This window comes from Anser cygnoides, chromosome 2, assembly GCF_040182565.1.
Source record: "Anser cygnoides isolate HZ-2024a breed goose chromosome 2, Taihu_goose_T2T_genome, whole genome shotgun sequence".
Taxonomy (NCBI): Eukaryota; Metazoa; Chordata; class Aves; order Anseriformes; family Anatidae; genus Anser; species Anser cygnoides.
Genome location: NC_089874.1, coordinates 149,320,528 through 149,342,113, shown reverse-complemented (window position 1 = coordinate 149,342,113; position 21,586 = coordinate 149,320,528). Strand labels below are relative to the sequence as shown.

The 21,586-nt window shown below is 44.0% G+C and overlaps 1 protein-coding gene across 3 annotated transcripts in view; it reads left to right on the top strand.

Moving 5' to 3' along the window:
• The window catches only part of SAMD12 (sterile alpha motif domain containing 12), a 175,165-nt gene extending 155,206 nt beyond the window's left edge, over positions 1 to 19,959 (top strand). For 2 of the 3 annotated variants that reach the window (XM_066990689.1, XM_066990686.1), the window contains one exon: positions 10,627 to 19,959. In XM_066990689.1, the coding sequence (XP_066846790.1) occupies positions 10,627 to 10,649 (23 nt within the window). In that variant the 3' untranslated portion in view covers positions 10,650 to 19,959. Of the gene's footprint in view, positions 1 to 4,187; positions 4,420 to 10,626 lie in introns of all 3 variants that reach the window. The other variant, XR_010828771.1, reaches the window with a different exon arrangement.
• The last annotated feature ends 1,627 nt before the right edge of the window (positions 19,960 to 21,586 follow it).

Here is a 21,586-nt window from a genome sequence, read left to right as displayed (position 1 = left end):
GAAATGTCTTGAGGGGTTACCAGAACTTGTTGCAGCCCCAGATCTGCTTCTGAATGATTTGTCAGCACTTGTTCAGGATAAATATTAAAAGACTTGTAGGAATCATCAGAGAAAATTTTCACAAGTGACTTAGAAATCAAAGTCTTGCTGACTTCTAATGAGACTTTGGTGTGCAAATCATTTGGGTTTGTTGTTTTTTTGTTTTTTTTTTTTTTGGAAAATCTGGTCCATCTTCTTTCTAGCCAAAATCTTTTTCATGCTCCAATGGCAGAAATTCCTCCTTCCTGCCTTCCTTGAAGCAAAAATGTAATTGGGATCTGTATTTTGCTGGCACTGGAAGAAAAATACCACATCCCATTAGATATTTTGAAGCACAGAAGTTTGTCTGTGCATGAATTGCGATAAACTGTTTGGCCTGAGATAAAATGGTGTAACTTCTCATCCATTTGCAAATTCCTATCAACCTAATTGCCTACCTTAGCTAAAATATGAGAAGTGTTTAATAATAAACAAAATATCATTTTTGTTTACTCTTGTTTTATATGCCCGTGCAGATTCCTTGACTATGATGTCGATTTGTTCATATATTGCTAGTAGAAATGGAAAGCAAATCAGTGGCAAATCGAAACAATTTGGCAGCATGGACACAATAAATTATCCAGCTGCAAAATGATACCAGTAATGCTGAGTAAATAATTTCTCTAAAAAACTTCGGTACTTTGTGGATTGTTTGCAGGAAGCATCTCATTATCTCAGCTGTGCGTATCAATTTCTAAGAAGATTATTTAGTGTGTAATTTCCCTGTCAAATTCCAATATCCAAGGCCTCAAAGGAATTTAGGGCTCTTATCCCTCCCTGGGATCTATATCATTCTTGATTTCAGTAGAAATGTAAGCATTAAACATGCTAATCCTGAACATTGTGGTACCTACATTTCACATGCTAATTGGAATTTGCAACAATCAAATTAAGCATTAAGTTGCAATTCCTGTCACCTCTCGTTTGCCATTTAATTGCTGGATTCCTACTCCGTGCTAATTATTTAGCTTTTCCGGATAATCAGTGAAGAGAGGACCTTCCAGAGGATCATTTATCCAATACGACAAGTAAGTAGGGTGGATCACTCCTCCAAGGGCCCTGTCTTTCCCCGCCGCTTGTCAAAGAGGCCTCGATAATTAGCTTAGACTGGTTGCCCGTCAAGAGGAGGTTAAAACGAATTTGTGCAAACACCAGGTAAACTTCAGAGCCAAGTGTGCGGGTGCTCTTACTTCTCATAGCTCAGCGAACACAGGGATGCATTCGCATGCCCCACTTCTGCCTGTGGCTCACATTTGGCCTGTGTTGCAGCCTGCAGTGTGGAAATACCCGGCTAGCTTCAGACTAACGCAGCTCAGCCAAATCATTGCCTCAGAAATCCATGCGTGCTTATTTATTTCCATCTCTAACCTTAAAGACCAGCTCCCAGGCAGGAAGGGGGTTGGCTTTTCTTGATGCTGTTCCACTTTGTGGAACAATTTTGGATTTACTCAGCTGGACAGCAGAGGGAAGCCTGCTGCTCCAGGACGTGGCAGGCAAGGCCTTCACCTTAACCACTTGGGCCGAGGCCCTGCTCCGCTGCGTATTTCACTGACGTGTACACGTCCTTGCTTGGCGTGCCCCAGCAAAGAATCTGCATGATAAGTGAAAATCTTTTTTCCCAATATGACATTTAGTCCAAAACCCCTCTGTTTTAAGTGTGGAGATGCTCTTCTGTCTGACTTTTAAAGGTCAATTTCTACCTGGTATTGAATTATTTTCTGCCACAAAGTACGTTGGTCCTGTCCTTGATTTACACCGGGTATGTCTACGCTGCAGCACCTGGGAGCCCTTCCAAGGCCAAGCGCGAGATCTGGGAATGGCATGGGTTATCCTGGGAAGGAAAGCTGGGTTTGCGGGCAGCAAGGGGGACATGGAGTACTCCAACCCATCCTGTAATCTGCCCCAAAGGGCCCTCCTGAGGACCCCTTACAAACATAGACCCAAAGGACCCTTTAAGGACGTGGTTCGTATCGCTTAGTTTGGGAGGCAGGGGACATGACGCAAATCTGAATAATGTTTTGCTTGGGGTTGGCAGCAACCAAATATAGCAGTCACCTCCACAGAATACAGAAAAGCCACCGGTCTGAAACCATTTAAATATATTTGTGTGATCATATTTTCAGAATGTACTTGTGCCTGATGCAAAAGGAGAGAGAAAAATACGCAACTGCTTTGGATAGCCTCCTCGCTAAAATAATAGGAAAGGGGCAAATCAGCATAAAGCAGATTTTTGCAACCAAGCAGTCAGTTCCTGTGTGGAGCTGATTATTTCTCCCCAGAACCTCAACAACTGAACTTCTCAAACTTTCTTGAACACTGGCGAGGTATTCTTTGTTTCATACGTAGTATTTCATGAATGACTTCTTTACTTGTCTCTGTGATCAACACAGCCCATGTAATTTCAGGCCTGAGACTTGGGGCCTGACTTAAGAGCCTCTTTGATACAATCAGCCCATCCTTCATTTCTGAAGCGCTTCTGCAGAGGCAGTGACACTGGTATCTGGGGTCTCTGGTGGGTATACATCAAGATATAGTCTCAATAATCACCCAGGGACTCTTCAAAGGTGGTAAATCAGTCTGATCTCCGTAGTTCATTTTCCAGCCACCCAGACAGAAACATGAGCTTGATTTGCAGAGCAGCGAGCACGCTCCCTGTCACAGCATCAGCGACAGGCTGGAGGGAGACCTCTGCCTCAGGCAAGACCTGCCCCTGCTGCAGCACCTCCTTGGGCTTGGTCCTGCAGCTGGGAGAATTAGACATGGGGATTTTATCTTATTTTATTTTATTTGTTTTGTTTTGTTTTGTTTTATTTTATTTTATTTTACTGTATTGTATTTTATTTTATTTTATTTTATTTATTTCAAGTGCACGTTGAGGATTCAGTATAGACGGTCAAACCCAGACTTTCTTTTGCATCTTTAGGGTCTTGCTTGTACAGCAATGCTGCCCTGGAACACCCTTTGTGCCTAGCTAGGAGATGTAAAATAAGGTGATGTCTTTTCGTGGAGTATTTTGAAATTGAGGCATTTTGTTTGTGATGTGGTTGGACAGTGTGTCCACTAGAAGATTCCGTGAATATAGCGATTATTCTCGGGACTGAATGTTGCACATTAAATGAGGTGGTGGGCCACGTGAACCACAAGGGTAAATAGGAGTACCAAATGGCACCGAAATCCTCTTTCTGTTCTTTCTCCTTTGGAGCTCAGAGCAATGCGAGGATTCTGGGGAAAACAATGATAATGTGATGTGATAATACAAGTAAAGGATGTATCATAATTCATTTATCCAAAGAGGTAAATAAAGTTGCTTGTTCAATGTACTGGGGGAGAGGCTGACTTTGTAGGCTTCATGATCTTTGGTTTTTTTTGTTTTGTTTTGTGGTAAATGTGTGTGTGCGCACGTGCAATCTCTGGTGGTTTTAGTAGGTTTAATTTTCCTTTTCACTTGGTTAATCATTTGAGAGAATGAAAACTGAGTTAAAACTTTCATTTCAGGGAACCTTACAGTGAATATCTCCCCAAAGGTGGGTAGTTTGTTCCACCTATTAATCCTGCATAAGCTCTGCAAAGGCAGTGGGGGATCTGTAGCTCCAGAGAGTTTCCAAACCCTTTTGCTATAACACTTTGATTTTTCTAGTGAAGTCTTTAGTTTCCTCTGATTATGCTTCATAACTTAATACATATTTTGCTGAAGGTCCTCAGGCAAGTAATACAGCGACATAATGGACAGAACTATATTTCCAAATGCTGCCGCACAGTTTTTAACGGGAGGGGTTTGAAAGTGTCCTGCAGAAGCTGCAGAACAAATGCAAGGGCACGTTCCAGGTGATGGTCAGAGCAGCCACCAAACCACTGCAGGCCACCGCAGACTGTGTGGCTGAGCACCTTATTTGCATGCTAAGGATACCACTTAAGGCCATATCTTTTTTTTTTTTTTTTTTTTTAAGTTCACTCAGTTTGCACAGTTCCTGGTGCTTTATATTAAAACCCAGTGTCTCGAGACAAAAGCAATGCAGATGCAGAGTTTCAAGATGTAGTGCAGATGGCTATTTCGAGCCACGGTGTGTGGAAGCCTATTCATCTGTGACAACCTTTTTCACTTCCTGCAGAGCACCCCACAAGGACTTGTGAGATCAGGAACTGATTACAGGCAGGCAGCGAGAGATGTGCATGCTAGGGTATGAAGTCGGCAATCTCCTGTGCACTTGCAGCTCCAGACAGCACCAGCTCAAACTTCCAGACTCCTTAGCAGCACGTTCCTTTAAATCTTTCTGTTTGCTATAATTTGAGCCTCTAGAGAAGGATGCTGGTGGACAGCCAGTTGACTGCTCACGTCGGTGGGTAAGTTTGCAGTAGATCAAGAGAATTCTTTGAAAGTAGCTGTAAACACTAAGGAAGTGGTTGCTTGCACTTTTTCAAAATATTTTAGCTGCTTGTAAGTTCAAGGAAATCATCGTGTTCTGTTGAATGCAGAAACACACTTCTTTTTTCTTTGTGTGCTCGCAGCAGCAGGTAGATGGAGGGATGTATGAAGCATCCTGAGTAGGGATGAATGAGCCTCTTTGAAAGAAGAAAGTCTCTCCCAGGATTTTCCCAGCTTTTTGAACCTAACTTTTAAGCTTGGAAATTGTCACATTTTGTTTAGGCTCAGACATGAAAAGGGCATACATTTTGAGGGGATGGTTTTTTCTTCTGAGGATTCCAGATTAGCACTGTAAAATCAAGCTTTGTAGATGCTAAAACGCTTTCAGGATATTTTTCAGTACAAGGATGGAGTGTGAGCTCAAGCCTGTTAGAGAGCTCATCATGCCCTTCATGAACTCCGATTTCTGAAGGAAGAGGCAAGGAACAGAAATTACTGCATAAATCATCTGTGCACAGAATCGATCGTGTCCTCATTTGGTTTAACCTAGTAAAGTTGCTGAGAGATCTGCTTTAGTAGGGAAGCTGGAACTGTGCGTGACTCATGAAGAGACTTTTGGCTAATCCCACTATTTGAGGACATTGAATAGCTTAGTGAAACACATTTTGGACAACTACATTTTCAGCCCATTCTGTGTGAACCAACTGTGTTTCACAGAGCAGCTGCGATAACCTCTGACTAATTGGCTTTTCAGAAGGTTACCTGCTGAGAGCATCTGCCATGACATCCATTCTCCCAGAAATGTTTCATCTCAAAATTGCCTGATACAGGCTACGGAGCCCTGCATCGCAAGCAAGAAGTGAGTTTTCTCTTTAGTCAGAATATAGGGAAAAGGATTTGCCCGACCTTGTTGAATGTTCATCAAAGCCCGAGCTGTGTCCCCCAGCTGAGCTCCTTAGAATCTCAATATAAAATAGAGGATAGGAATTAAAATACATCAGCATCAAGTGACAGGAGAGACGTCTGCTCCGGCTTTTGAAGGCCACCCGGAAGCCTTCCTTAAGACGAGATCCAGATTGTGAAGCTGTGAGCGAGCCAGGATCCGGCGTCCCCACGTGCTCGCGATGGCTGTTGCGGCGTTCACGCTGCGCTAGCGGCGTCCCACGCTGAGCCCTGCTGGGGCAGGCTGCGTGCAGGCTGCGTGCCAGCTGCCTCCTGGAAGCCCTGATTTGGACCTGGGGCTGCTCGGGGTGAGCAGCGTAGAAATAACGCCCAGGAGTTTATTGCATGTAAAGTCATTCTCCTCCATATATCTCATACGAGAATATTTGTTCAGTGGCATGTTTATGGACTGATGTTAAAACTCCACACAGGTAGATTTAGGGCACCTGGTTATGGGAGCGTGTTGTCCAGAAAAAGGAGTGGTTTTTTTTAAAAAAAAAAGAAACCCTGAGTTCACATTTGCAGAAATAGCATTTCACGTGTCAGCTGCTGTTTGTTTTAAAGGCTCTGCTCCTGGAGTCTTGTGATGATACATCTCTGTCCCTGGCCGTTTGAACAAAACCATCTTGTTTCATGGTTGGGGGTGAAAATGAAAAATCTGTCATAACGGTATCCTAAAAAAGAGTAGAGCTGATGGGAAAGCAACATGTATTTTTAATTCCATGCTTTTGCAGCCATTATAATTATTTAGCATGGCCTTATTAATGATTTTTAAATGCTTGGGATTAGGATTGCTGTGTTTGAAGCTCTAGATGCTTCTGGTATGCTCATAGATCCACCTTTGTTGTCTGCTCCAAAACTAAAACGTTGGTTTCCTGCTTGGCAAGCAAACTCAAAAATCAAAAGCTAGAAGAGACTTCTTTCCTTTTCCCTCTCGGCATTTTCCTACCATATTGACACTGCAGTTGACAAACAACATTAAATAACCTTCAAGCCTCTGTCAGCTACCAGGTCTTAGTAATGAGGGGAAAATCAGACCAACACATGACTGGTTGGGAATAAAAACAAAATTGTCAGGCTGATCAAAAATCATCCACGTCCCTGCTTTCCCTTTCGGCTGCTGGGTGTTGCGTTCAGTCCATTGATTAATGTGTCACTGCTTAGCATCATTTTAATACGGGCTGCGAGGCTGCGGCACAGCACCCAGGCAGCTTGCTGTCTTCCTGCAGCCCGGAGGCTTGTCCTGCTGTCCGTACAACACAGGGCTGCCCTGCCCGGAGGGGGAGGAGGGCAGAGAGGTGGGCACAGCAGGCTGCAGGGCTCTGCTTTGCCACCTCCTCCATGCTGGCTCCAGCTAGGACAACCATGCACACCCTGGGGTAACCTTTCATCTCTGGCTCTGTTGACTCCACTTATCAGGGACCGGTTAGGTAATAAGGATGTGTAGCAATAGCTGCTTTTACCTAGAGAATAAAAGGTGAGAGATTGCTCCCACTCAGCCCAGAACAGAAAGAGGAAGATTTCAGGATGAAATGAAACCGAACTCAGTGTCATCTGTCCTGGGGCAAATGATTGCAGTGGGGAACCATCCTCTTCTTGGCACAGCTCACCCTCAGCTGCATTTCCCAGCCCATGGTAATCCTCGTTCCTCCTCCTGTCACGGTGGTTGACCAGGATCAGCAGCTCCCCAAGTATTTTTTGGTGTGTTTTGGTTTTTTTTTCACATTAACTTCCATCAGCCTCGTAGAGACACCTCCTCCTCACACACCTCAGTGGTTATAATTCAGTAAGAAAGATAAAGGTAAATCTACAAATGGGCTGGCAACCGTTTCCTTTTGCCATTGTATGAAATTCTTCAAAGCTAGTAGTATCTCTAATTATTACGTAGCAAGATGCAACAAGTCTGCAGTAATCTGCAGAATATTGGAATGTCTCAAGTGATGTTAGAAGCATGAAGTGAGATACCCGTGACCTTTCTAACACAGGAAAAATGCTAGTAGAAGTAGCTGAATGCAGTTTTTCACCAATCTGAAAGGAATAGTTGGTATATGGATGTTGGAAATAGGCATTTTTCACAATAATCCCATGTTTGAAATGTCCTGACCTTAGAAATGTAGTATAAAATTAGTTCTAGTAGAGAAGAAACATAGCAAAGGAAAGATGCTTGTTTCCTTTATCAGGATTCCTCAGTTACAAAAAAAAAAAAAAAAATACAAATAGTAATACTGCTAGGTTGAGCTGAATTAACGTGTTTAAAATGAATGAAAAAGATGTCCCTGTTTCATTTAGAAAGAAATCACAGGTGCTCAAAAATGAGATACATCTCTGGCTCTGAAATGATTGGAGTCCTTCTACAGCAGCTTCTCGAAAATGTCATGTGAGATTAGATCTGTGTGCAGTTGAGTTGGTAAGCATACAAACCCCATGCAAAAAGCAGTCATCATTCCAAGAGCTTGCAGTCTAAGGCAGTGTTTTCAAAGATGACTGCTCATTTGTGAAGCCTATTTAGAAGATCTTACTTTCCAAAAGCACTGGGTGCATGATCCTTAGTAAACCAGGATCCTTAGAGGAGCCTCTATCTGGACACCAAAAATGATAGGTTACAAGAGGGAGTAAGTGCTCCTGAATTCCTGGCCTCAAAAGATGAAGTGAGAAGAGAAGAGAGGTGCTAAATCACTACTAAGTCCTTGGCGTATAAGTTCAGAGCTTAACAGACTGCTTTTCCCTTGGTCAGTGTCACTGCTTGCATCCAGACTGGCTCTGTTTGGTGTCCCACATGGCTTGAGATGGTTGCTCTCACGTGGCGCTGTGGTCAGATCAGTCCCTGATTCTTCTTGCTCATGGGTTTCTCACAGGCCAGCTGACTCAGTTCAAACTTAAGCACAAGTACAGACCCATGGTTTAGACAAAGTGGATGGTGGAAATTCCAGCACAAGTGTAATCTTGAAGCCTGATCTGATACTGTTAGCCAGTTCACCCATTTAATTTTAGTCCTGTAACTGTGGATAGGCAAGGTATTTTCATGTGCTTGGGCGAGCTTTTCAGATTTTCCCTTCGTTGCAGCAGGTGTGCTATTTAACCTCAAAAAAAGTCTCATTTCTCCTTTATGAGACAAGTACATCTCTGCCAATGCTACACAGAAGTGAGATGGCCTCCAGCTCACCTGGAATCCAGCATTTTTGAGGTTAGGTACCAATTTCCCTCTCTCCACATTTAAAACGTCCCCCCAGATTTCTCCTTTATCTTCACACCTGCTTAATATCACTGCTGTGTCCTTTTCTGTCCTGGGGGATGCAGTCAGTTATCTATCTAGACCAAAGGTCCCTGGATCGAAACCTTCCTGACAGATCTTTCATGGAATAAAACAGTTGCTGGGTCCCAAACGTGCATCTTTCTTGGGCCACTTTTGACACGGTCATATTATGGAGTCGATGACAGTAGATGCTAGCGGGATCATCACCCTAGAGAACCTGGAGAATAAAAACAGTGCAGCTGTGAAAACAAAAATGAAAACTAGCACCATAATCGGGTGAATGTGCCCACATAAGAAAGGAAATAGCTAAGGAGACTGGGTTTTATTGTTCCTCTATTTAATAGGCCATATTTAAACTGAGGAACAAAGTGCTTACGGCAGGGTCTGTTTTTGTTGTTGTTGTTGTTTTATATCTCACTCAGTACTCTTCCAGAACCTGATGGTTTAGCATCCCACCCTTTCCTCACTCGATCAGACCTCCATTTCCGTAGCTGCAAGGGTTTTGGGGTGGGAGAGGCAAATACGGGCAAACTTGACGGGCTGGCAGAGCCCGTGAGTCCACACCCCGTAGAGAAGAGCCCTCCAGGCACGATTTTGAAGGGGTGAAGAGTAGAAGGCTACTGCCAGCCTGAGTTTTAGTTGACGTGAATACTGCCTTGGCAGCATCAGCATCCCATTAGCTTCTCAAATTGGAATCTGGCCAAAAAAAAAAAAACAAAGATCCATCTCGCTCCACGCATACGGACATGTACGTTCATGCACGAGGAAGGACGTCAACTGGAGAGGGTGCAAAGCACGCCCTGATGAGGGCTGTCCCGGCACTGCCCTCGGGGTTCCCAAACTGCAATAGCAGTATTTGCTATGTATTAAACACGATCTGTAAAAGTGGGGGTGCTGAGGGCTCTGTGAGAAACAAAGCTGTGTCCAGAGCAGGCCTGTTGAAGTAACACAGGCGCTTGTCTCTGCATGGCTCCCTGGCTCCAGAGACCAGTGTAGGCCTGTGAGCAATTTGTGTGCGTCTTGGTGGCTAAATACTGAATAAATGAATGCGTTTCAGTGGGAGCTGGCCTGCAGAGGCACTCGTTTCCTGTTTACAAAGGCACAACGGGGAACACAAATCCCCATCCGAAATTTTATGATCACACAATAACTTAGGTTGGGAGGGACCTCTGGAGATCCTTCAATCCAACCCTGCTCAAAACAGGGCTGAGGTAGGTTGCTCAGGGCCTTCTCGGGTTGAGTGGTGAATATCTTCTGTAGGTGGAGGTTGCGCAACCTCATCGGGGAACTTGTTCCAAAATTTGGCTACCCTCACTGGGCAAAATTTTTCCTTGTATCTACCTGGAATATCTCCTGTTGCATCTTGTGTCCATTACCTCTCGTCTTTTTGCTGTGCATCCCAAAGAAGACTTTTAGCAGGGATAGAGAAACCTTCTGCAATTCCCCAGTTATCTTAAGGAGTGTGAAGCAGAGAAGGAAGCGTGTGATCTGTTTTCACATCTCGCGTGCAGCAATGGCCAACTGTTATTGTCTTGGCCAGCAGAAATGGTGAGGGAACATCAGTCCCTACCTTGGCATTTGGAGGAGCCTTTCCAGGATTTGGCTATCAAGCCCTCAGTAAGTTAATGCAAGCCCAACCAAGTCCTAAACTCTCTGGGACTCCGACTAGAGGAAGAGTGAGCAGTGCTTTAAGATGAAGCAATAAAATTCAAGTAGCATTTATCAAATCAGACAAATGATTGCTGCTCTGTGCTTTATATTTATCTAAGGAATTGATTAAGCACTGAAGTTTTTGGTTGATGAGTAAAACTGATTAAAGAAACTGCCAGGGTCACAATATATGTTCTAGGAGTAGTTTGTCTTTACATTATAAATGCATTTGCTCAGCACAAACTTGACTTTTTATTTTAGTTGAAATATATGGTAATTCCTTTGCTCTGTTCTGTACTACTCACTGTCTGGTTTTGGTTTTCTGTTTTGTTTCTTGCAGCCCCAGCAGAGAGCTCTCCGTAAACATTTCCAGCCTCTAAAGCTGCTGTCCTGCCACTTGATATGAAAGTGAACTTTCCTTCGTGAAACAAACATAACAAATGGCACTGCCAAGAGGTGACCATGGGGGACTGAAGGCAAACTTGAAGTGAAAGCAGCCCACTCAAGATGATGCATTTCGGGAAGAGCTGGTTTGCTGCGGAGTAAAGATGTGGTGCATAATATCCAGTGCTAATTTGTTCAAAATGGTCATTGGCAGACCTTTAGCTGGAAAATTTCTTCCAGTTTTCATCACTGTGCATAACTTTGAGTTCCCTGTAGGGGACTGTCTATGCCCTTCACTAGAAGTCCTGTTTTAGCATGGCAACTACTGGATTCTTTTATTATGTATGCAGATGGCATGATGTTTTAGGAAAAACTTACAGCAATTCTCCAATCTCAGTGGATATGTTCACAATATTACACCCCTGATAGGAATGTAAACGTCTTGTATATGTTAGTTTTGCAGTCTAATGGTATTCTGTTAAACGATATCAGCACTTCATACGTGCTTTCCACACAGAAATAGCACAGCCCATATATATATAAAGGTCTTTTTAAAATACTGAGGATACATTTCAGTCTTTGTGCTGAGACTGCATCCAAACTGAAGTCCACTACTAGCATACCTTCACTGATTCACAGTAGATTGTGTAGATAGATTTGCACGTGGCAGAGGTGTGACATTTTATTGAGACTTACAGAATGGCTGTCACAGAGGTAGCCAAGAACAGGGTAGGTTGAACGAGCTGTAGGACACTGTGTCTGCTCTCCCTCCCATCCACCAGATGTCAAAGGTTCTCATTTCTAGCTTGCCAATGAGTTTTCTTACTCAGTGAGGGAGAGGAAAGGGAGAGCACCTTTCTCAGAGATGTGTTTGACCCTGGGTTTGGTCTACAATAAAAACAGAACAAACTGGAAGAATTCAGGTTCTTTATGCTGGCGACCATTTACGTTTTGGGAAGGACTGGGGAATCACAGTCCAAAGCAAACTCTCTGAAAAAGGTAAAGTGTAAGACTACACTTCTAAGGAGCAAGACACTCCCTCTGGAGAGGGCAGACTTCTTTGTTAACTTTTTCCACTTTCTATCCAAAACAGTACTTTGGTAGGAAATAGGAATAAGCAAATGGTTCTAATAAGCCTTTCAATATACTGTAGCAGGCTCAAGACTGTTGCATTCAATCTGAGCATTGTTTTTTGTTCAGTCTCTGAATGGCTGGCCTCATCACTGGCTGTATCACAGCTGGCTGTGGTACTGTTTTTTCCATGGGGACTTAGTGGAATTAACGTCTGTCCCTAACATCAGGACCTTCCTGACATATTCTTTATAATGAACTGATGTCATCGGCGTACGGAGGAGGCTTACCTATTTGTTCCTTCTTTCTTTAAAATCAAAGGTAGCTTTTTGTGTACTTAAACACCATCATTCTCTCCAGCCTGACAGACAGGTACTGTAGAGTTGCCATTAGTGTGTATGCCAAACCGTGGGTGAGATGCCATAGGGGTTTGACGATGCAGTGACCGAGAGAAGGTGCAACTATATCAAGGCCAAGGGACGTATTTAGAGTAGGTTCCTGTGTTATAATATTTAGCTATTGTACAGTCCATTGCTAGAGAATGCAAGGTCTACCAGTGAGGGTGCCTGTACAACCAACAGATAAATGTATTTAGGTTGTAATTTTTTTCAGGTGGGTGCGGGCTTTGGTTACGGCTCTCCACCCATCTCAGATTCAGCATGCTGAATGCTTCTTTACTATTCAATCCAGAAGGAAAATATTTTTACTGATGGCCAAGATTTTCAGAAGCTGCTAGTGGTTTCTAATGGTTTGGGTCTTTCCATGGGTTTTCAATGGAGCTCCCAAAATTATAAAGCAGTGAGCTTTATATTTTCTTTCTGAAAATCCTGGCGCCTAATTTTAAATTAATTGGTGTACAAGTTCTCCTTAAGACATAAGAATCTTTGCCAACAGCAGCATTTGCACTTTTTAGAGCTTTTCGTAGCATTGCAGGTTGGAATCTGATCCTTATTAAGAGAAGTGGCCGTGAGCCTTGCGGAATTCCATTGTAAGCTTCTGTAAATTTTACAGCTCTTTCTGCTACAGATTTTAAAAATGCACTCTGGCAACTGACATCAATTTCATGTTGGTACAGCAATTAAAAAAGAAACAACTTGGATATAAATTATTTTTAAAAGGAGAATGCTATGCTTCTGCAGTAGGGATTCTCTTATTATATTACATCCAGTGAAACAAATCTGTAATAATATGAATGATAAAAGAAGTGTTTATCTTTAAAAAAAGAAGAGTGTTATCTTAAAAGGGCGTATGAGACAAAGTTGAGTTAGGCAAAGAGCCACTAGAAGCATTTTTTGTATCAATGTTAGTTTTGAACATCTTCCAGTGTATGGGCATGAATTTAGATGTGTGCACTTCTCCTGTTAAAACAGTTTGTTTTAAAAGCTTCCCAGGATTTTAGCTACGGTGATCTAGAAAAGCAGTGTTATAGGCCCTGAGAAATGTGAAAACAAAGTCCAGACCCTTTGTGTAGCCAAACTCAGTGAGAACTCTGCTGTAGGTGCCCATCAGACAAAGCTCGTTGGACGGTGGTGTAGGTCTCCATCCTACAGACAGCCTGTGCATGTGGATAACTCCAAACGTGAGCAAGAATAGTTCCCCCGAGCCCCGCAACACTCCTCACGTGTCTAACTGTCTGAAGGAGCCATAAGGAAATAACTGTACTTTTTGGCTTGTATTTAACTATTCATCATGTTTGGATTTTTATTTTTTTTTAATCGCTGTTATTCTCCCAAAGTAGGCCATGCTTCCTCAGGGATATTTATGAAATTGTTCTGCATCTACTGAACAACTATCTGGATCCCAGCGTATTCTTCTGAAAAGTTTTTAATATAAATAAACATGTGGGAGAAATTTTTTGTTATTATGAATGGGGGCAGGTACTGTGTTCTCGGAAAGGCTATTGAGTGCAGACAATCAAGTCTATTGCATTTTTTATGCTGAACACCTTATTAATAGCAGACACATCCGCTTTTGCCTGGGTCGCAAGAACGGTTCTGTGGAAAGAATGCTTTATCTCTAGTCAATAAATCATTTATGTCGAGAGTGCCAAAGACCAAGTCAACATGAAAGGGAGCGAATAAGTTATTCCGGCAAAGGAAGTGAATTTAAATACGCTCAGAGCCATTAGTTCTGTGCAAAAGAGCTGGAGACTAATGCTATTTTAATAAAACAGCAGTTATCAGCCCTGTGGAGATAGATATATTCACAAAGGCCAGTGCTGCCATTACGCTGATCGCTGGTTATTAGCTCCGAAACACGGGTGGCTCCCTGTGGTCAGGGCGCTGCTCCTGGCCGCGGACCTGCAGCCCTGCTGCCCCTGGGTGCCCGTCGCGGCCGCTTCTTGCCCGCTGTCTTTGTGCAGGGAAGGATGGTGCAGCACCAGCCCCAACAAGAAACCCGGGCGGGGACTCAGCCGTCCTCAGTGCTGCAAATTGTGTGAAGGCCAACACCAGAAACAGGAGGAATTGCTCACCCGAAAAAAAAAAAAAAACGTGCTGCGGCTGAAAACATCCTTTGCACTGTTTCGTTCCTGGTTTGTTTGTTTTTTTACATCTGCATGGCTTTCTCTGCCTGAATACCCCGTCGTTTATTCTGTTAAGAAGCTTCAGGAGGGAAGTCTGCAACAGCTCTGCGAGATCTTGGGCTTTGCCAACCCATCTGCATCGCCGTGCCCTGGTGGTGGGTTCGTGCCTGGCTGCCTGCTTCTGTTACTCGACAGCCAGACCGAAAGCAGCTGCAGTGCCGTTAAGGAAATCAAACCATTAAAAATGACGAAATTCTTTTTTTGGTTTGTTCCGAATTTTCAGAAGACCTCAGGGCAGGCCCCCAGCAGACCTGCAATGGCACCGCTCCATCGCAGTCTCCGGAGATTTGTTGATTAATGCCAGCTGTGGAGCCCGTCCTGGGGTGATTTTTTTGCTATAACTAAAACTGACCTCCCTCCACCCTTCATGAAGCCACAAGATCTCAATTATTCAAAATTGTTTCAGGCAAGCAAAGTAAAAACCTGCATTTTTCACCCCAGTCCCCTTTTAACAAATAACATCGCTGCAATCTGAATCTCCTTGAAAGGCCCTGCTACAAGACTGTGGCGTGATTGACCCTGGTATAAATAGACTGGTCAATAAGATTTTAATTTAAAAAGAAAAGGCCCTCTGTTATAATTAAAATTGATGGTTGGGGGGGGGGGGGAGCATTACCAGCATTACCTGCAATCTCCTATGGTAAAATTCAGGAAAGCACTCTGCAGTGCAAAAAAAAGCCACCAACGTAATGTATGGGTGATTAGGCAGGCTCGTGAGTATAAATCAGCAAGTGAGCAAGTAAATGTTTGATGAGGAAAGCCAAAATGTATGGGAAGTCAGTGGCCAGTAGGTTAGGGCTAGTAGGACCAAACACTTTACATGCATCCTAATAAATACAGTCGTGGCAAAGCAGAGTCTGACGTGAGATACGGCATGGTGATTACTCACAGAACATGCAAAAAACAACAAATATTCTTGTTTTGTGTTTGAAAGCAGTAGAATGAGGGAGTCAGATTGCACATTAAAATGTAATTCCTCCTACTCCATCAGTAATTATGGGTAATATTAAGCAACAACTATCCAAACGTATTCTTAAATTTGCAGAACCAGATAACTGAATCCAAAAGTGTAGGAAAACTTACCTAGGATTTATCCGAACTCAGAAGCACAAAAGAAGCTTTAAAACACACACACACAAAACAATAATTGAAAAGAATGAGTGACCTGACCCAGAAAACTATAGGCTCATGAGCTTCCTATTTTCCTATTTTCCTTTGGGAAAATCATGGAAAGGTTGATATGACACAATCATTGAAGCAATTAAAAATTGATAAACCCCTCCGAATGGTTATTTATAGAAATGAATTGTGTCAAATAAACTTCCTATCATTTTCTCGTGATATCAAAGGTTTGTTGATAAAAGAAAAACTCTGCTGATGCACAATACATGACCTCATATAGGTCATTTGATTCTGATAGAGAATAAAATAGCACTATGCAAAATCAGTATAGCCCATATTAAGTGGATTAAAGCCGATTACATGCTAGATCACAAAAAAATGGCTGTAAATATGAAATTATCATCAGCAAGACTATTTCTAATGAGATCCTCCCAAGGTATGTTCTATTTTCAATATTCCTCCCAAAGAAATAGAAAGTTACTGGTGGCAACATCAGCAGATCACCAAAAAAAATGGTGCATGGTACGAAATGATGATGAACCTGGAGTACTGCAAATGCAGAAATCCGCGGGAGGAGAAGGAGAGTCACACCTGGGGGCATCTGGAATAGGATAGCTGTGAAGGTCTGGTAAATAATCCGTTCAATATCAACCCCACAGATGCACTTGCCAGCTGGGAAAATGTAATCTCGAAGGCAGAAAGTCAGTAGGACTTGGAGGAGATTGAGGATCTGGCAACAGTGACACTGTAACGGAGCCAGTTTGTGCCCATCTCTCAAAAAGCATATTGACAACTCGGAAAGATTATTTTCTAAAGCTCCCGGTGTCATTCAAGGGCAGGAAAACAGGTCTTATTATAGTGCCAGACTAATGAAGCTCAAGCTATTAATTTATCAGAGACAATTTGAAGAGGTGACTGGATCTGTCTGCAATCACAATCTGCTACCTGTGTGGGGAAGCGCTGTCTGAAGGCAGGTAGCTCTTTTATTTGGAGGAAAAGGGAGTGATGTGCTCTACTGGTTGGGAACCGATTTCAGGCTAGAAATTAAGTGCAAATGCTCGACAGGGAGGATAATTACCCATAGAGACAGCTTACTTAGTTACCTGGCACGTTCTCCATCACATAAAGTCTTTAAATATATGCGGAGTATTTTTCTAAGTCAATAAGCTCTACCTCAAACAGGAATTTAGGCTCAGTTCAGCAGTCACTGGATGAGGTTATTAGGTGTGCGTTATGCAAGAGATTAGGCTAGGTCATCAGATGCAAACTTCTGAATTAAAATCTCTTAAAGTTTCTGATATTACGTGAAGGCAGGCCCACCTATACTCATTTTTTTCACACAAAATTGACTTGAACAAAGAGCCCTGAGCTAAACTGAGCTTGCCAGCATTTGGTAGGAGCTGCATTAGATCCCCTCGCAGTTGCAACGTTGTTCTGCCTGTAATTAAGGGAAGAGAACTGGACAAGAAAGGACAACAAAAACCCTTGAGCACAGAGAATAAGCCCGACGTCTTTCATTAATAACAGCCTGGGACAAAATCACGCACTCAGGCGATCGGTGTGAGCAAGGAATGGGAGCCATGGCTTTGTCTCTTAACCAAGGAGGCGGCATCGTGGTGGCAAGAAGCAGCTTTTCCTGTGCTCAACAACGAGTAGAGAAGCCGAAGTGCTGATTGAGAATTACATCGTGTTGCTTTGCAGCTGAACGAGGTGCGTGAGCTCCTTGCTTCAAAGCCAGCAAACTGTGCCTGCTCTCCCGACGGGCCCCGCTGGAGCCGGTTCATGAAGGCCTGGAAGTGAAACGACTTTGGTGGGACAACCCCAGGTAGTAAGAGCTGGTTGCAGTTGGCTGTTTTGAATGCTGCACCTTGGAAATAAGCAAAGGAGTGCTCGGGTTCTGACCCAGGTCTCACAAAGCTGCTGCCGGTAGGTACGAGGCGAGCGTGAAGCCAAGAGCCACCTTCCAGAGTTGTGCTGTGGAAAATGGCACGAAATAGGATGCATGTTTTAAAGAGTAAACAGTTCGCGCAGGCAAAAGAAACCATAAAAGCAATACTTACTGCAAATTGGTATTGAATCAATATCACGAAGCTGAGACGAGAAGGGAGCTGGCTACAGACAGAGCTAAGAAGATAAAGATCTTCGGGGATTCTCGCTCTAATCCAGTGTGAAATCCTAAGAAAATGAGTTTGGGCTAGATTTATTGTTTAAAGAACACCGGTACATACTGGCTGCCCGTCAAATGAGCTCTGTGGAGTCACTGGTTATGTGCACGGTGGCACGAGTGTCCCCTTGCAGCGGGGACAGACAGACGGCCCCCGGAGGCATGGCCGAGGTCAGGCTGGGCGGGGAAGGAAGCTGATCCTGCAGATGGCCGTATCATGTCCGCTTCTTCCGTAAAAGTGGGATTTCAGGCATTATTATAACACGTCCAGGCTTAGTCAGAATGAAATGAAAAGCTCCTTTCTGATTTGAATTCCAAATATATCTAAATACATTTGCTGAAAAGAAAAAAAAAATCCTTTGTAGCTGTTGTTACATCTCTAATCATATTACTTCTATTAAGCACTTGCCTTGAATTCATCTATTTAATATCATGTCACCAAATTAAATAGCGATATACAGTTGTTGTTTTTTTAAAGCAGGGAGATCAATATTGCAGCAAAACCGCATGTAAGCAATAAAAAGCTGCGCAGAGAAAAAAAAAATCTGCCCATCAGATGCTTAGGGGACTTGTTTTTTTTGTTTTGTTTTGTTTATTGAGAGCCCGGTTTTACATCCAGACAGAGGTTTTCCCTATTGCGGCAGGCTCTGGCCTCAAGACTAGTCCAAACAAATGCTTGGATCCCTCTTACTGCTTCATCCACATTCCTTGTGTGCAGGAGGCTCCTTCTCTGCCTTGCTCCTGAGAGAGGCAGAGAAGAGACCGAGTGGCCTCCAGCGCGGTGGAGAAGCCACGGAGGGATACGAGCTTCCAGACTATGCAAAGCATCTCGGCCTGAGACACAGATCTCATCCTTCTCCCCGCTAAGCTCAGCTCCGCAGATGGAGGAGAGGAACCCAGAGCCCTGCACCAGGCTGTCCTGGGACCGTGGCGGGAGATGGGCAGACAGACGGACAGACAGACAGATCCCCTTGCAGGGAAAGCATCCTCGGGGCCAGGGAAGCTCGCTGCCTTCAGAGGTCACTGCAGTCTGCTGGGCTTCCCCTACAATAATGATGAACTGCACGGGGCAAGAACCTAAAAATGTGAACGACCAGCATTTAAATCATGGAACGACAGGGTGGCTGGGGTTGCAAGGGACTTTTAAAGCTCATCACATCACCTGTCCCCACCCCCAGCTGCCACGGGCAGGGGCATTTTTCACTGGGTCACGTTGCTCAAAGCCACCTGGGGCTGCAGAGGTGCGGGGTTGGGATGCGCTTGGCTTTGTCCTCGTTTTCTTGTAGGGATTGAGATATACGGACCTGCCTCACGGTTATTCCTTTTCCACATCTAAGCATGGGTGAGATGAGGGTGATAGCTGCCTGACTGATCTGTCTCACGCTGTGTCAGACAGAAAAGTGGCCTCCAGCTTTGGGTTCCTCAATTCTGGGGAGCTGAATTTAAGGTTGATTGAACCTGTCCTTGGGGGGGCAGGTAATTTACAGGTGGAGCTGTAGCCACATCTGCGTTGTCTCCAAAGGCTGCCCCAAATCCGTGGCCTGCATGCAGCTGGGGATGGACACGAGCTGCGGGAACCGAGGGGGAGGCTGGGATCGAGCTCCTGGGGTTGAGTTCCTGGGAAATACGCCGGGGTGAGCCAGGAAAGAGCTGAGGAGCCTGGTGCAGAAAGGGACGAGTGCGGTGCCCTGGCCATGCTGCGTGGGCAGAAGGGTCCCACAGCCTCACAGACTGTGTCTGAGCCAGCTGCCCTTGGGTTCGGTTCTGAGTTGCACTCACCAGGGAAATACTCTAAGGCCGTAACCTCCTTCTGATGTTAACTTGGTTGAAAATCTAGGAGAATGCCAGCACTCGAGCGGTTAAAACGCGACGCACTGTTACTCCCTGTCCATCTATGAGCAAGCATTTTAAAGACAGAGCCAAACGAGGTGGCGAGGTGGCGTAAGACAAAAGCGTGCCTTTTCGTTTGATGTGCGCTGCGCTTCCCCAGGCATCCGAGGTGTTCATCTGTACAGCAGTGCTTTTTTTCCCAAACCAGAATTTGTCCTGCAATCTAATTTTTAGTATACAAAGCGGCCATCACTGTTAATTCCACCCTACGGTTTTTATATTTACTATTAAATTCCTTCTGTTTTCAAAAATCAACAGAAAATAAAACCGGGGTGGGAGGGAGGAATTCTTATAAATGATGAAATTAAAACCAATATCAAGTTTTTGGTATCTTTGGGCATGATCTCTGGAAGCTTTGGATATCTGCTTTATCATTTTGTATATTTGACAATTTTGTACTCTGCATTGTTTGACTTCATTTGTGCATGGCGATGTATTAAAACATGGAATTTTTATTATACGGTAAAAGGATCTTGTTTGATTTAAGGAGGTTCAGGGCTTGTTCCATCGCATGAAGGGAAAAAAATGAAAAAAAAAACAACAAATTGATGGGGAACAGAGGCCCACTGATGACAATTCTCAGCAGGAGGGGACCTGTGCCCTGGTGCAGCCCTTTCCATCGTATTTCCTCCCCCTTTCCCTTTGAGGAGGGGGAGTGAGAGAGCGGTTCTGCTGGAGCTCAGCCACAGAGCAGGGTAAACCCACCACCAAGACATCTCCTCTGGGGACCAAAGCACAAAAGAGGCAGGTGCTAGACTTGATGGTGCATGTCGCTCCATCTCCATCCCACCCCCATTTATTCTCTATATGGCTCAGCACTTGCAGCACAACAGCAATTTACAAGTCAGTGGCTGAGGCAGTTTTCAGAGATGCTAATGCTGAAATTCCAGCACAATAATGTGTTCTTTCATATATGTGGTGTTTGGTTTTTGTTTTTTTTTTTTTTTTCTTCTCAGCCATAATTCTGAACATTCTCTTATTTGCAAGGGAGAGACTGATGACATGTTTTGGTCAAACAGAAAATAGTGGGCTTAATACAAAATAATAGAATGAAATTATGTAGTGTGCAATGTAACTGACAAAGTCAGGATAAATTGTCATCTAAAAAAAATCATATATCATATTTTTTTATTGTAGCATCTTGTGATTGTGCTGCCATTTTCTAAATTCTGTTTACATCTTTAAAAAGCTTTCTACTCCATAAACTTTGCTAGTGAGAAATATATGTTAGCAGAGAAACTCCGTTTTAGAACAAATCTGTGCACGTTACATCTTGGGCTGAAGGAAATCAGAAGAATCATAATGGTGAAGGAAGCAGTTTCCATGTCGCATGCTCTTTTCACCATAGTAGTCTCCACAGGGGTTACAGCAGCACCATATGACTGCTGTTCAGGGTGCTGCGTGTGAAGATTATTTCCATTATAAACAATGGCACCTAAATCAGATCTGCTGTGGGATGAAACAGCAACTGCCGTGACAATGAAACTCCTCTCTGGACATAGAGAAAGCTCCTGGTGCTTTGGGGCAAGGACCTGCCACGGTGCTCTGCGGGTTTTGCTTTCTTACCCATGGGCAGTTTCCTAGTTCATAGCTCATTGTTCCTAAATCATCGCTGGAGCAGCTGGTTGTGCAGTTTGGTTATTCTGTGGATTTCCTTTCCATGACGGATGGTCCTCGGAGTGACTTGCACGGCTTTGGGTCCTCCAGAGCTTGCTGTACCTCCGGGCAGCAGCCACAGGTCACAGCCCTGGCCATGCTGCTTGGCCCCTTGGCTCCGATGTCCCCTCCAAATGTCGGGTTCCTGAACTGGGACCCGATAAGCTGAGCCAATCTGTGCTCGGCTGGGGCAAAGTCTTACACGGTGAGCAAATGCCCTTAGGCCACAGTGCAGTCCAGTGAATGGAGCCCAACCCCAGAAAACACAGGTGATACCCTCAGTCCCACCACTGACACGCTGCCTGTCAAAGAACAAATTCCCTCACTTCAGCTCTTCTCATCCCACCCGTAAAATGGGAACTGTATTGACCTTGAGGCTGAACAGAGAAAATACAAGTCTTCCAAGAAGCTGCTGCTGCAAAGATTGTG